The following is a 15,251-nucleotide window of genomic DNA, read 5'->3' on the forward strand; positions in this document are numbered from 1 at the left end:
AATTTATTAACAATTGAAGTCAAAATGAAACTATTAGAGCTTTTTGTTAGAGGAAAATTTTTCATAAGTTTTCAGAACCATAATTAAAACTAAAATTTAATTTATTAGTTTTAGAAGACTCGCTGCTGAGCCCACTGACCTTTGCGTGAGCAGTCCACTCTGTATCTGCTGCTGGGCTCGACGTGAATAAAGTCCTCGTCTTTGAACCAGCATATCTCCAGTCCAGGCTCACTGGCTGTATTGCTACTACTATTTCCACTAGTGCTACTGCTGGTCAAGTTGACATTTGACCTAGACACACAAGTACAAACTAAGCTAATAAAAACTGTAAAATAAAAACATCAATAAGTTAATTACAATTTTCTTCAAAATCAGCTTAGTAGATCGCATTTGAGAATTTAATTGAAAATGCTGAGACAATTTTGCATTAAAATTTATAGAAAACAATTGCTAAGCCAATATAAAAAACGACGAACAAAAAAAACTCCTGAAAAACCCAACTGTTGAAGGTTTCTAAGCCACTATGCCCCAATTAAATTTATAATTCAACCATTGAATAAAACGACACTACATTGAATAAAACGAGACTGAAGGTTCGACTGCCTTTTAAGGTCAATGAAGCAGTCATAACATGAAAAAATTAATTGTAAAAGTAAATTTTTTTTTTATTATGAACTTTTTGTGAAAATCATCCTCCCACACGCCATATAAAGTACAAAAGGATAGATTTTGCTCCTTCTAACAAATCAATTTTGGCAAATAAGCTTCCTCTAACCAATTTGGAACATTTTCTAAGACGGATTAAATCTCCGCTTACGCGTTAATAGCCCGAAATATATCGCGCGTTAATTGTCCCAATTTGGCCAAAATGGCAATCTTTAAACCCTCATAACTTTTCGAAAAAAGATCACAGGTGAAATCTCGACTTTTTTTCTTCAGACAAACTTCGACTTTTTAACTAGCCATTTTTGACGGAATTTTTTTAGGTCATTCGAAAGCTATTGTCGTCCTAAACTTAAATGTGAAAACATATTTTATCTGTGATATTTTTTTGTAAAGTTATGGGGGTTTAAGGATTGCCATTTTGGTCAATTTGTGACAATTAACGCGCGATATATTTCGCGCTATTAATGCGTAAGCGAAGATTTAATCCGTCTTAGAAATCGTTCCAAGTTGGCTGAAAGAAGCTTATTTGCCATAATTGATTTGTTACGAGCAGCGAAATCTATCATTTTGTACTTTGAATGGCGTATGGGGGATGATTTTCACAAAAAAATCTCAAATTAAACAATTCATTTTTTTTATTCCATTTAATTCATTTTTTTTATTCCATTCAATATAATTACTGCTCCATAAATCTTAAAAGCCAGTCGGAACATTCAGGGCTTCGCCCTGATACGAGCAGTCTTGTTTCGAAAATGTGTCGTTCTTACGAGTGTAGAGAGAAAAGTAAACTTGGAGAAATTTCTATGCTGGGAGAGCGGTAACTGAAATTTTAATAAAAAGCTTTCAATTCTAAAAAAAAACTAGTTTTTTTTATAGATTAATTGAACTTTAATTGCATTACTTGGTGCCCTGGATTAAATTTGCAGAATATGACTGAGAGCCCATTTTTATCGCTTTTTCTTGCATGTACTATAAAAAAATCCAAATGATAAATCAGCAATATCTCAGAATTTTCTCTTTACTGATAAAGAAGAAACTATCTCTATATTTTTAGAAAAGTTTTCCCGAACTATCGAAAGGGCAAAACGGTAGTATTAATTATCAAGAGGGATTCAATTCATATCGCTTATCTACTCAAATAATCTATAAATTAGTTGCAACAAAGTCATAGATGTGTAACTCAGTGGAATTTTCTGAGATCTAATTTCGACATAACTTGCTAAATTTGAACCCCCCAAAAAAAGCGTTTTTCATCAATAATTCACCACTAACAAGCTCCAGTTAAGTTATAACGCGATTTCATTGCTATTGAGGATTTAATTTTGCTATAAACTGCTGATTCATAGATGGTGGTCGCTGTTTTTGCGCAGATACAGCGCTGATACTCCATGAGAAATCAACTCGGGTGGCTCTATTTATTATAATTATGTCAAAAAATAATATTTTAGTTTTGTTTTTTTATAAACCAAAACAAATTTTTTTAGTTTTCAAAAATCGATCGAATAGGAACATTCATATGATATAACATTCAAACTCTGAATCTTGTTTGGATTTCATGATTTTGCATAGAAAAAATTTCAAAGGGGTTACAATTTCTTCAGAAAAACATCTGAATACATATTTCCTCCCCGCTTTCTTTGCCTTTTTTTGAAATCAAAGTATACATTTTGAAAAAATAGCGATACTTCTTCATTTTTGCATCCAAAGTAACATCTCAAGAAGTGTTTTTTTTTGCCTAATTTTGTTGCATTTTGCTTGTAAGTTTTCGATGCAGGATTCAACAGGTTTTGATCTAAAAAATCTAACCATTCACGCTTTACAAGATACGGATTTAACTTCAAGATACAATTATTGGTAAAAATTACTATCGGCAGTTTCGTTGGCCCAGCGCTCCTGAATTGGTGAGAAAAACGAGAGTAAGAGGTGATTTTTGTGTCAAAATGTTTTTTGTGGCAACAAAAAAATGATCAGTTTTTCAGGCGAACCAGGGTTGACCTCTATAGACCGAAAATGCTAATCATTAAAGAGAAAATTTTGAAGCATGCAATTTTTATAAGTGCTTAACGTAGTCCTGTATGCACTAATGTTGAATTTTTTTCCCTTTTTGCTTAATAACTTTGTTCAAAAACGCTACAAACTTCTATCCATTTTGTATAGCATGTTTATGTATGCCTTGACCAGTACCTTAATAATTTGAATAATCAAGTTTTGAAACTAATCATCGTTGCATTTTTTTTGCCAAAATTTGAAAATTTTTTACTTTCGTTTTATCGTTTGTGTAAGACAGCTTTAGGACAATTCAGGTCGTTTTCGATACCTTGTTAATGCAAGACCGTCCAACCTTTGGTCACTCCACCTTTAGTAAGCCAAGGTATTTGTCACTTGCATTCGGTGACAAACATAACCCAAAAATTTTCAGAAAATGAATTTAGAAAAATCAAAATTTTTGATTTATGGAAAAATACTTATCGCACAGTTTTCATATATGGAAAAACACTTATCACATAGTTTTCAAAAAATGCCTTTTATAGAGATTCCATACAATTTTCTGTACGTATGGAATTGTATGGTAAGAAGTTTTTCATATAAGGAAAATGTATGATAAGAAATATTGGTCAACCCGGGTAACTACTTTATTCAAATTAGTCAAGATTATGGCTAACGATTCAAACATATTTCAGAAAACTTGGACAGGCAAATATATTGAATAAAAAATTTTTGCAAAATTGGAAAAAATTTAAGCAAAACTAAAACTTCAGTTGATTGTGAGCAGCAAGTTTGTCTCAAAAATAGCAATTAAGGAGATCAAAATTGTACTTTAAAAAATTAACTTTGCAAATCTCTAAGAACTACAATTAATGCCAATTTTTATACAATAGCGGTGATCTTGAGCAATTGGTTTCTGTCTGAAAAAATTTGCATTGAGATCACTCAGAGTTATATTAACACGTTTTTTACTGCCTACAAGGAGTGGAAAAACTGTTTTACGACGTCAAATTAAGAAGTCTTAGGATAGTTAGCTGCTTTCAAATTCAAAATTTGAAACGAGTCGAAAAACAACCGTACGTTTCTTGTCCACAGTTTGGCATAAACTAAACAAGACAGCTTGTATCGGGGCGAAGCCCTGATTGCTCCGACTGACTTTTAAGGTCTATGGAGCAGTGATAAGTCTATGGCTAGTTAAAACGTCGAAATTTGTCTGAACAAAAAAAATCTACACCAAGCACAATTGTTCGGTTACTTTTGTTACAAAAATTGGACCAATAATCCCGTGTTGACCTCCAGAAACCAAAAATGCTCATCTTTCAATTCCTTCATCGAAAAGGCTTATCATACTATTCCATACATCAAATGTATGGAAAAATGCTAGCCATACATTTTTCATAAAATTTCAAAAAATCATTGAAAAAAGATTCGAACTAGTTTCTACGGCTTTTTGAACCAAATAAAAAAGTCTGGTGATAAAAAAAAACAATGTTTTTTTTTCTGGAAAAAAATGGTTATCATACAATTTCCATATATAAAAATTGTATGATTAGCGTTTTTTTGATGGCGATTAGCATTTTTTCGAAGTAATATTGAAATTGGCCCGTTTGTTTTTAACCGCTTTTTGAGTTTTGTACACAAACAAACATTTTCCAAAAACTTTTTTTTAGCAGTTTTCAATTTTTTGTCTGCATAACGTAGTCCTGGATACACAAAATTTCGATTTTTTTTCCATTTCTCTGGATAACTTTTTTCAAACAAGCAAAACACTTCTATTTCTTTTGTATGGCCTGTTTATATATGCCTTGATCAATGTCTGATAATTTGAAAATTCTAATTTAAAAAAAATCTTCGAAAATCTTAAAAGTGTGATGATTTCAGTATATTATTTGTGAAGAGAACTGTTACACAACTCAGGTTGATTCCAATGCATTGTAAATGTCAGACGATTAACTATTTGAAGACTCTAGTTTTTAGTAAACCATGGTTTAAGTCACTTGTGTTCGGTCACGAACACATCTCAAAATTTAGAGAAACAATTTTTTTTCAAAATCAACTTTTTGGTATATGAAAAAATGCTTGTCTTAGAGTTTTTTTAAACATTTTCTGTATCTATGGAATTGTACGAAATTGTATGACAAGCGCTTTTTCAAATATGAAAATTGTATGACAAGCATTTTTGGTCAACCCGGGATAGCATAATTTTCTTTTTACAATTAGCTCTTTTGTTTGACTTTTTCGAACAATCTTTCGAAATTCTTACATGTGGAGTGTGCTTGAGGAGGATGTGGTGTGTTCGGATGAGTTTGAGCCAGGGTGCACTTGGCACTCGAATCTGGCAGTGTGTCCCTCACTTGGTACCACAATGTCTAGCACTGGTCGCAGAAACATGGGGGGACTGAGGGGGAGGCAGTTGCGATTGACCACTAAACAGCACAAACACTTTTAATTATTGCATGCTAGATAGTTCTTTCCATTTTATCTTGTTTGATAATTATAAAAAACTTGAAATATTAGAACACTTTTCATTATTTCATGCTAGATGATCTTTTCGGTTATATCTTGATCGATACTTATAACAAACTTGACAATTAAATGGACTATGTTTAGACAGGCCTGATTGCTTTTAATAGATCCTCTGAGAATCATACAGACCTCAATCTCAAGTAATAAACTTAAATAATATTACATTTAAAGATTTTCATTTTGACAAAACCGTTAATTCTTTCAAACTGAAATAATTATGACTACTTTTTTGTTGCAATTTATCATAAATTATTTTCCCAATCATCTATAGCGCTTCGCGAGTTTTTTGATGTTTTGGTTAAACCCTTTTCTATCGGTTTTTATTAATCAAAGCTGTAACGTTTCTGATTAAAAAGGTCAAAATTGACTACCATCCAGTGGGAATGTCTTGGAAAGTTTCATGATTTCGAAAACATTTCATATCTGCTCATGACTATGGTTAGCGTATGTGCAGGTTTTCTTTTATGTATTCAACTAATTTGAAAAACCACCATCGCAAAACCAGGCTTCTTTCCTTACTCATTGGCAAGTAAGAACGCCGAAGATCGAGTTATCAATTAAAAGGAGGGGATCTACTTAACAATCCCCCCTCCCCCGAAAAGGAGTGGAGGTTGTAAAGTAGATCCAAAGGAGGCTACAGAGAAACTTTTTTGATCTGTTCAACTATTCCCTACCTCCCCCCTCCTTAAGACGCCCATTTCTCTAATCCCTGCGAGACAAGTGTTTTTCAATTGGTTAATTCACTGAACGATTATCTCACATGATAGGCATGTACTATTTCCAGACATGGTTTTTCAGCTGTTGTTGACAAAGAAGTTGGGTTTGAGATTGAACAAAATCGCTAGAAACCTATCAATTCTGAATTGAATTCTCTGCACTCTCATTGGCTCTCATCAACAGCCAATGAAAGAGCAGATAAGAAGCAATCGTGAAGGGGTAATTAAAGAGATGCAGAATATTTATTTGATCATACCGACGATTTTGAGGAAGCACTCGGACACTGTCTGGCCCTGTGAGTTCCTCGCTTTGCACGTATAGGTAGCCTGGTCGTCCAACTTGATGCCCCTGATCTCCAGTATATTCAGGCCAGCATCCTCCAGCATCTTGTGTTTGTACCCATTGCGAAGCACTCTCCCATCTTTGCACCAGATAATGTCAGGCTTCGGTACACCTATCAAGCAACATAAGATCTCTTTGGCTGTTTCTCCCCATTACAAGGGGGAGAGGAAATCGTTGAAAAAGTTTTTTTTATAGGAGTGGTTATTCTTTCCTAGGTACCATAAGCTGATCTTTATTTAAGAGAAGATCTTTATTTGGTGCAGCTCATCAGTAAACTTATGGTAAAAATATTTAAAAAGAGATATCATCCCATTCTCAAGTTTTTCTCAGCATTTTAAATGTAACAAATGAATTTGTCTCAAGTAATCAATTAGACATATTTTAACACATTCTTTCCTAAAATTTATTTTCAATTTATTTCCATCGAGAGAACATCAAAAAGGTATGTTGAGTGATGCCTCTAATGTAGCTACGCTTCTCATCAAAAACTTGATTTGCGACCAACTGACGTGTCCTCAACTTAGATCGAAAATGAGTTCAAATTGTTTTCTTTGCTGGTTCTATTTCAGTTGTCACTTGATTTCAATATTACTCTCGTGGCGTCCTTTATGATGGAGGAACCAAATGGTGGAATTTTTTTTCAGTTACTTTCAGAATTGAGTATTTAAAAATCTCAAATAAATTGCAAAAACTTAAAGTGTGCAAATAAATTCAGGCCATTCAGATAATGCTGGCCGTTGCAAAATATGCTAACTGCAGTTAAATGATTTTTCAAACATTGTCACATCAAAGTCATATTGGAAATTTTTTTTTTCACAGATAAAGATTTAAGACAATTTGAAGAACAAAACTCGATATTTAGTGTATCTACACGGGCTGTGCATGCTACAGTGCTGATATAAATTATCCGGACAAAACGAAAAAAAAACTTGAATTTTCAAACACATTTTTCTCAAATTGGGTTTTTTATTAGACAAAAAAGAACAGAACAAAAGTTGCTTGGAATTTCATCAGAACAAATATGGTGCAATTTTTTGTCCGAATATCTGAACCAAAATAAAATTTTACACCAAAAAGGGGTCATTTTGGCTTTGATCGATTAAACAAAAATCACGCTGAAACTACTTTGTTAATTGATGTAGAATATACATCAAAAGAAAGTGCTCATATAGCCTAACAAAGTTCTAGAGGGGTTAAATCTCCAAAAATTTGTTTAAATTGGTTATAATTCGTTTTTAATTGAAGATTTTGATTTTAATTTTAAAAAAATTACGTTTCTTGACTGTCAAGCAAAAATATTTTCTCTTAAACAGGTTTTTGGAGATTTATTCCCTCTAAAACTTTGTTGGGCTGTGTAAGAGGCTTATTTTGTATATATTCCTCATCAATTAACAAAGTAGTTTCAGTGTAACTCTTGATTAATTGGACCAAGACAAAATGACCCATTTTTAGGGTAAAATGTTGGTTGAGAATTTCTCAGAAAAAGATGCACCATAAAAATTCTGATGAAAAACTAAGCAATTTTTGTACTCTTCACTTTTGTTTAATGTTACCCCAATTTGAGAAAGACGTGTTTGAAAATTCAAGTTTTATTCGTTTCGTCCGGATAATTTAAATCAGCACTGTATATTTCAATTTCTGCGCATTTTGGACTTTTGTTCAATTTTAGAACTGTTCAGCAAATAAGGATTTCTGTTGTTTATGATTGGTTGAATTTTTTCAACCATTTGGTCCCTCCATCATGAGAATAACTCCCTACTATTCTCATTCTTTTTTCAACATTAGTAAATGAAAGCGACGCAATTTTTTGCTGGATGATTTTTACCCCAGACTACTTTCGAATTTTTAGCTGGCAATTTTGATGGACTCTAAGAAAAGTGACTACCTGAACTCATAATCAAAATATAATTTAAACCGCAAAGTTTTTTGTTGAGATCTCGGAGTTTAAAATTGCTAGTTTAGCCAAGTTCTAGAGTAGTTAGTTTATGAGGGTTTGGCAGATTTTATTAATGATACTTTAAACTTAATCGAATTATTAATTCATGGCCAACATTTTTGATTTAACATCGTTTTAAAATGAAATGAAGCATATTATCAGACTTATTTATTTTCAATACAACACAAATTCTAGCACTAAAAATTCAAAATTAGCAATGTAAAATTTAATTTTTATGAAAGGTGTATCCAAAAACTACTACATGAGACCAATTAAGCAACAGTCGGAACAGTTGCAGATCTGTCATGATATACGAGCAGTGTTGTTATTATTTTCAATTTTATTTTCAAACGAGAAATTTTTTTTCAAAATTGAGAAACTTCTACGAATAAAAAACAACTGTTCTTTATTGCTTAATAATAAAATCTGATTCGATTCAGATGAATGGATATATTTTTTTAAGTATCATAACTGGGCTTGAAAAATGTTTTGCGGAAAAAAGAAAGCGTTTTGTTCTCAAAGGTTACAAAAATTTTATTGGAAAACTAATCGCGAAATTTTATCTGTTGTAATAAAAGTGCAGCGATAGTCGAGAAAAAAAATTGAAAAAGTTTGCTTTATTAAACTAAATTTCAGGATGGAAAAATTTGAAATTTGAAACAATTTATCCTTGCTACCAAAAAACCAGCTTAAGCCCCTAGAAGGCGCTATTAGAATGATATTACAACATCATTTTTTGGAAAAATTTCAAATCATTAGTGCACTGTTCAGATGAATCAACCAAATTAAACTTTTTTCTAATGATTCGTACGAAATGACAAAACAAAACAATTTGAGAACAAAAACTCAATCCCTTGCGAAATAATTTCAAAACTTATTGACACTGTTTTATTTGGAGTTTTTTTGCAAAGCAATTGTGGCAACCAGAAGGTTCAATTTTGTGTCATGATACCAGCATTTTGCTTTTTGTTTGTATAAAAAACAACGCATGACCAAAAATGTCTATCTAAAAACTGAAATTTCAAAAATAACGTTGGTTTTTTTTCATTGTGAAAAACAAAGTAGCAATGTTTTTTATACTGAATATTGGTCAGTTTGTGCAAAAGCCTGAGTTTCGAAAAAAAAATTAAATTTCAAATCAATTCGGCGGAGTTCCGAACAAGGTATTAAAAAATAAGGTATTAAGATGATAAACTAAACGAACACAAAAGATTTGGTACAGGAAGTATGTTTGTTAACTTGTACTACTTTTTCTAACATTGTTGCGAATTATAAAAAAAAGATCGTTTTTGAAACTGTCCTTCAGATTCAAAAGACTTTTACAATTAAATAGACTCCTTTGATGACCAAACCAAAAAAAAATTTATGGATTCTATAGAAAATTCAATAAATCAGAGATTTCTTAATGAAATTTTCAAAAATTACTCAGTAAGATTGGATTTTTTCTCTCGTTGAACATTGTCATGATATCTGCAGAAATTAAGAAGCACAAAAAAGTAAATTTACTTTTGCGGGCCGCAAGATATGTGTCTCTACGAATTAACTTAATTTAGCATTTAGCTTTCGACGCAGAAACATCTAAGCTATTTGTCCGTGTCTCCGTAGATTTTTTTTCGTACAACTACATCCAAGAAACGTGCTCCGTACAGAAATAATGCTTATAATTGAGTTGTCATACAATTTTCTGTACGCAAGAAACTAAATGAAAAGTGTTTTTCCATTATATTTAAGTTTTGCATGACATTCATTTTTGTGATTGGTGGGAATTATAGCATACAATTTTTTGTAGGAGAAATTTCATACCTCATAAAAGATCGAGAGCGCAAGTGTCGTAGCATAATATATAGTTAAAGTATGGTTTTTCCAATTTTGCTTCAAATCTCTTGAATGATTTTTAGAGATACTGTAAGCAATGTGTAAAAATTAGAAATTTTTATTCTGACATGGCAAATACTCAGTAATGGCAACACAGGGTATTGTTTTGGGACCATTGCTTTTGAGATCGTTTATTGTTCCGACTTTCGATACGAAAGTAACGGAATATTTGTGCTCGGGGTGGGTTTTTTTTTTTCTTCAGACAAATTTCGACTTTTTAACTAGCCATTTTTGACGGAAATTTTTTATATCATTCGAAAACTATTGTTGTCCTGAGCTTAAATTTGAAAAGATATTTCACCTGTGATCATTTTTCGTAAAGTTATGAGGGTTTAAAGATTGCCATTTTGACCAATTTGGGACAAATAACGCGCGATTTAATTCGCGCTATTAACGCGTAAGCGGAGATTTAATCCGTCTTAAAAATCGTTCCAAATTAGTTGGAAGAAGCTTATTTGCCATAATTGATTCGTTACAAGGAGCGAAATCTATCCTTTTGTACTTTATATGGCGTGTGGGGGGATGATTTTCATAAAATTTTCGAAATTTTTTTTTCATTTTTATTACATTTTATTAAACATTAAAGGGCAGTCGGAACATTCAGGGCTTCGCCCTGATACGAGCAGTCTTGTTATGTAATAGATTTAAAAACAAACCAATAGAAACATGAATTTACTGCAATGGTAGTTGCTAGTTTGCAAAGAAAATTTTTATCTCTTTTTTCAGGCGTCTAGCATTTTTTAAACTTGTTTGCAAATTGAAGTGTGAGCAAAAAATGAAGTTTAGCACTGAAAAATGGTTATTAATTTATTTTCTTAACTGCTCTAAACGTTCTGAATTTTTAATAGTGCATCAACTCGATTTGGACCTTGAAATATTTGAAATAATAAATGGCACCATAGTTCCCGAGAGAAATTACCCATTTCTCGTACGCCTGGAGATATTCGATTCTATGTGCGGCGCTTCAATTCAAAATGAATGGTCCATCGTAACAGCTGGGCATTGTTTGCCAAATGTGGTTTAAACTGAGAAGGGACAAGATAGTGGTCGCCCGAATTGTCGATTAAAAAGATTACAGCAATTCCAGACAAGTTACAGCAGATCCAAACTGAAATTTATGTATCCTGAGTTTAAAACACGGGTTGACCTACATATACAAAAATTGCTTGTCATACAATTACATAAAATAAAAATGCTTGTCGTACAATTTCACTCACGGATTGATTTCAAAAAAAGTTTAAATTGAAGATTCGGATCATGCAATAGGACCGTCAACCAATAGGAATACAGATTGAAATAACGTCAACCAACAGGAATGTTGTGACAGAACAAATTTCTGAGAAATACGAAACCAATCAAGCTGAGCATATATGAACTTTAAAACGGAGTTACTGCCTTGTTTGGACGACAATCTTTATAGGTGGGGGGGGGGGGGGGAGGGAGTTTCTTTACAAGGTACCATAGGGGGAAATAGTTAACATGACCCGAAATTTCATTTATGAAAATTGTATGTCAAGCATATTTTAAAGCAGATTAATTTATTCGTCCAACATGACATCTAACAATAAGTACTATCAGAATAAATCAACGCTCAGACATTCTCTTCAAAAACAAGGTTACTTTTAAAGGTCATGTCTAGATGAATTAAAATGAAACAAGCCTTTCGAAAACAAGCATCGCGGGTTTTTACGGATTACGGACAGCAAAAAATGAGCACTCAAACATAGCCAACACTTGGAAAATAGTAATATGAACGCGAGGAAACAAAAAAAACTGACTTTTTAAAAAAAAAATCAACTTTCAAAATTTAAAGAAAAACTACACCCTCTTAGAACTCTTTGAATTTCACGAACAATTTATGATAAGTGCTTTTTTGATAAAAACAAATCAATTTAGGAAAACTGGATCAAAAGGTAAATTTTTTTGCTGGGAAATCTGATAATTAAATTCCATTTTTGAAATTAGAAGTCGATCACTTTTACACTTTCGCTGTTCGCTAGTGGAGTTTGCCTTCTTTTTAAAAATTAAAATGATTTGAACCCAAAAGGGTAACTTCCCAAAAGGCCTAATTCCAAAGTGGCATAAAAACAGATTTTTTCCCAAATGGCATAAGTTTCAAGTTTTCCATGACACTCAAACGCTTTCTCAATACATATTTCTATTTTTGTAGGAACGAGAAGGTGCGTGAACAAGATTTGAACTATTTGATTCCAAACATTTGTTGAATGGCACATTTGCTGCAAAAATTGATCACAAAAAACTAATTAGTAACAATTTAATCTTTTGATAAAACTTTTTTTTTGAAATAATGTCAAACAACAATTTGTTTGATAACTTAACTACTTTTCAAACCTTTTTCTTTAAAAAAATCTCTCAATAAATTTTTAGATGCAATTGTTGCATGAAAATTATGCCATCTAGAAAATTTCTCTTTTTTACGCGTTTATGCGATTTGAGACGTAATCCTAAGAAGCAATCAAAAGACAAACCGCAAAAAATCAGCGTGACCAATTTTTAAGACTTTTTCCTGAAGAAAAAATTACCAAGACTTATAAAGGAGTACTCAGTACGTTCAATACTCTTAAAAAAACTCGTTGTTACGGATAATTCTAAAACTCATTGTTACGGAAAGTTCAATACTCTTGAAAAACTTGTCAAAAACTCATTGTTACCCATTTTCAAAAAAACTTTTGTCGCATTCTAACAAAATTTCAAGTATGCCTAGCCAAATTCAAGTATTAAAATTTCAAATAACAAAATTTCAAGTATGCCTTCCAATCATCCACCTACCAAATAATTTTCATACTGAGAGGAAAAATATAAGATTTTTTTTTACATCTTAGTTTGTCAGAATCAACCAAACACAACAAGTTCTAGTTGTTATTTTTGGTAGAAATTTAAAGTTGTACAATAAATGCATCTTCTACGGTCCATCTTGGCAAGCTGAACAACTTACAACCTTATACAAAGTTCATTGAAATAGCATAGTTGAAACACTAGAGAATACAATATAAGCACAGTTCGACTTTGTTAACTTTTTAGAAATCAGAAAATTGTAGTAGAAAATTGGTAACACGATTCGTTGTGGTGGGAGGACCACTACCTCACTGGTTTTTCCCATAACAGCATTATAGAATTAGTCATGTAAATAATCAGTTTTAATTCTTAATATGAATTCAAAATTAAAGCGAACTATAATTATAGTTCTAATTGTAAATCCAAAATGAAAGCATAAAAATTGAAAGGCAAAACAAAAGCGAAGGTGCACATGACACAGAAATAGAAACCAAGAAATTAGAAGAGTCCAAACACAAAGTCCAAATACTATTTTTATAGCATTTTCAAATCAAAAAATCACTGCTGAAGAAATTGAAAACTTTTTTCACTTTTTAATTTTTTTTCAAATTTTCAAATTTACTTCAATTACAAATTTCCAATAAAAAAAATCTGCATCGAATGTTTTCCATTCAAAATCAGGTGCCATTAATAATGATTGGACTAGGTTGAATTATAGTTCATGATGAAGCCCTTGCTCTTGTGATTTCTACCACATTAAAAAATGTCAAATACTTTCCAAGTGTTGAGAAAAACCGGTTTGAAATTTTTCGTATTATTTTGAGCGAATAAAGCAAGCGGACAGTCTTATTTCAATTGCATGAAAGCTTACATTTGCTTATTTTAAATCATGAAAACTTAGTTTTACTATGGTAACATTATATGTTTTTTATTATAGCGCCATTTTGGAATCAAAAATTTCAATAAATCAAAAAACTGCAAACTAAAACTTTTTTTTGATTTTCTCGTTCTTCTAGTCACTTCTCTACAAAAAATGTTCTTCAAATCGCTGATTTTACTCTGAACTTTGAATACGCCTACTCTACAGTTTTTTTGCTCAGCTCTTTTCATCGAATCACGACGAAAAAAAACGAGACTAAATATGAAAAAAAATTTGTTGTTTTTGTAGGAATATGATCGAAAGATTCTGTGCTACTTGCGCAGAAACCGGCTCTCCTTGTTTCAATTTGGAGTTTTTTAAATTATGGGAGATCAATTGCCGCGCATAAGCAAGTTGCGCCATGAGCGCTGCTCTTTCAGCATCTTGAATAAAACATTCACAGCGAGCATAAATAATCACCAAACATGCCCAATATAGGAGTTTTCAGACCCCAGATTTCAACAAAAACAGTTTTCGATTCATTATTTCAAAAATTCGAACTAACAGAAGCTCCATTTATCACACCGCGATAAAAACGCGACTATTTTAAAAAAAAATTTCTGATTGTACTTTTTAAGACTATGATCGGAACATTCTGTGCTACCTGCACCGAAACCAGCTCTCCTTCTTTCAATTTGGACTTTTTTAAACTGTGCAAGATAAATCGCCGCACATAAATAAGTTGCGAATTGCGCGCTACTCTTTCAGCCTCCTGAATAAAATTTTCTCACAGTGAGCATAAATTAGTCTAAAACATGCCCAAAATAGCAATTTTGAGACCCAAGAATTCTACAAAAACAATTTTTATTTCATTATCTTAAAACTTCGAAATTGGGGAAGCTTTTTTCATGACACCGCGACAAAAAACGAGACTAATTTCAAAATTTTTTTTAATGTACTTACTTTAAGACTATCGTCGGAACATTCTGTGCTACTTGCACAGTAATCGGCTATCCTTGTTTCAATTTGGAACTTTTTAAATTGTGCGAAACAAATTGCCGCGCATAAATAAGTAAAGCCTTGCGCGCTACTCTTTCAGCATCCTGAATAAAACCTTCACACCGAACATAAATCAGCTCAAAACTTGCCCAATACGGCAGTTTTTAGACCCCAGAATTCTACAAAAACAGTTTTTGATTCATTATTTTAAAACTTCGAACTTGGAGAAGGAGTTTTTTTCAATTATTTTGGTACAAGCTATTTCTGAAAAAAATTTTTGAAAGAAGTTTTTTTTAGTTTTTTTCCCAACCACAGAAAATTAACTGAAAAAAACCACCCCAATCATAAATTTTTTGTCAATTTTTGATATTTTATAATTTTTTTGATTGAAACTTGGATTTAAGACATTATGTTTTACCAGTTTTTCTTGCAAAAAAACAATAATTGCATAATGTCCCAACACAGTGATAAAATAAAAGAAAAAAAGGAAAAAAAATAAATCTTTTTTCTTCAGTAAAGAGGACTGAGACAGGTCATAACTCAAAAAAT

At 32.0% G+C, this 15,251-nt stretch overlaps 1 protein-coding gene across 1 annotated transcript in view; it reads right to left on the reverse strand.

Annotated features, from left to right (window-relative positions):
- The window catches only part of LOC134853498 (muscle M-line assembly protein unc-89-like), a gene marked incomplete at its 3' end in the record, with an annotated part of 73,412 nt that overhangs the window by 42,953 nt on the left and 15,208 nt on the right, over positions 1–15,251 (reverse strand). The window contains 3 exon segments of the mRNA XM_063869498.1: positions 140–291; positions 4,916–5,078; positions 6,152–6,349. Of these exon segments, the coding sequence (XP_063725568.1) occupies positions 140–291; positions 4,916–5,078; positions 6,152–6,349 (513 nt within the window).

This window comes from Symsagittifera roscoffensis, chromosome 8 (assembly GCF_963678635.1).
Source record: "Symsagittifera roscoffensis chromosome 8, txSymRosc1.1, whole genome shotgun sequence".
NCBI classification, from domain to species: Eukaryota; Metazoa; Xenacoelomorpha; order Acoela; family Convolutidae; genus Symsagittifera; species Symsagittifera roscoffensis.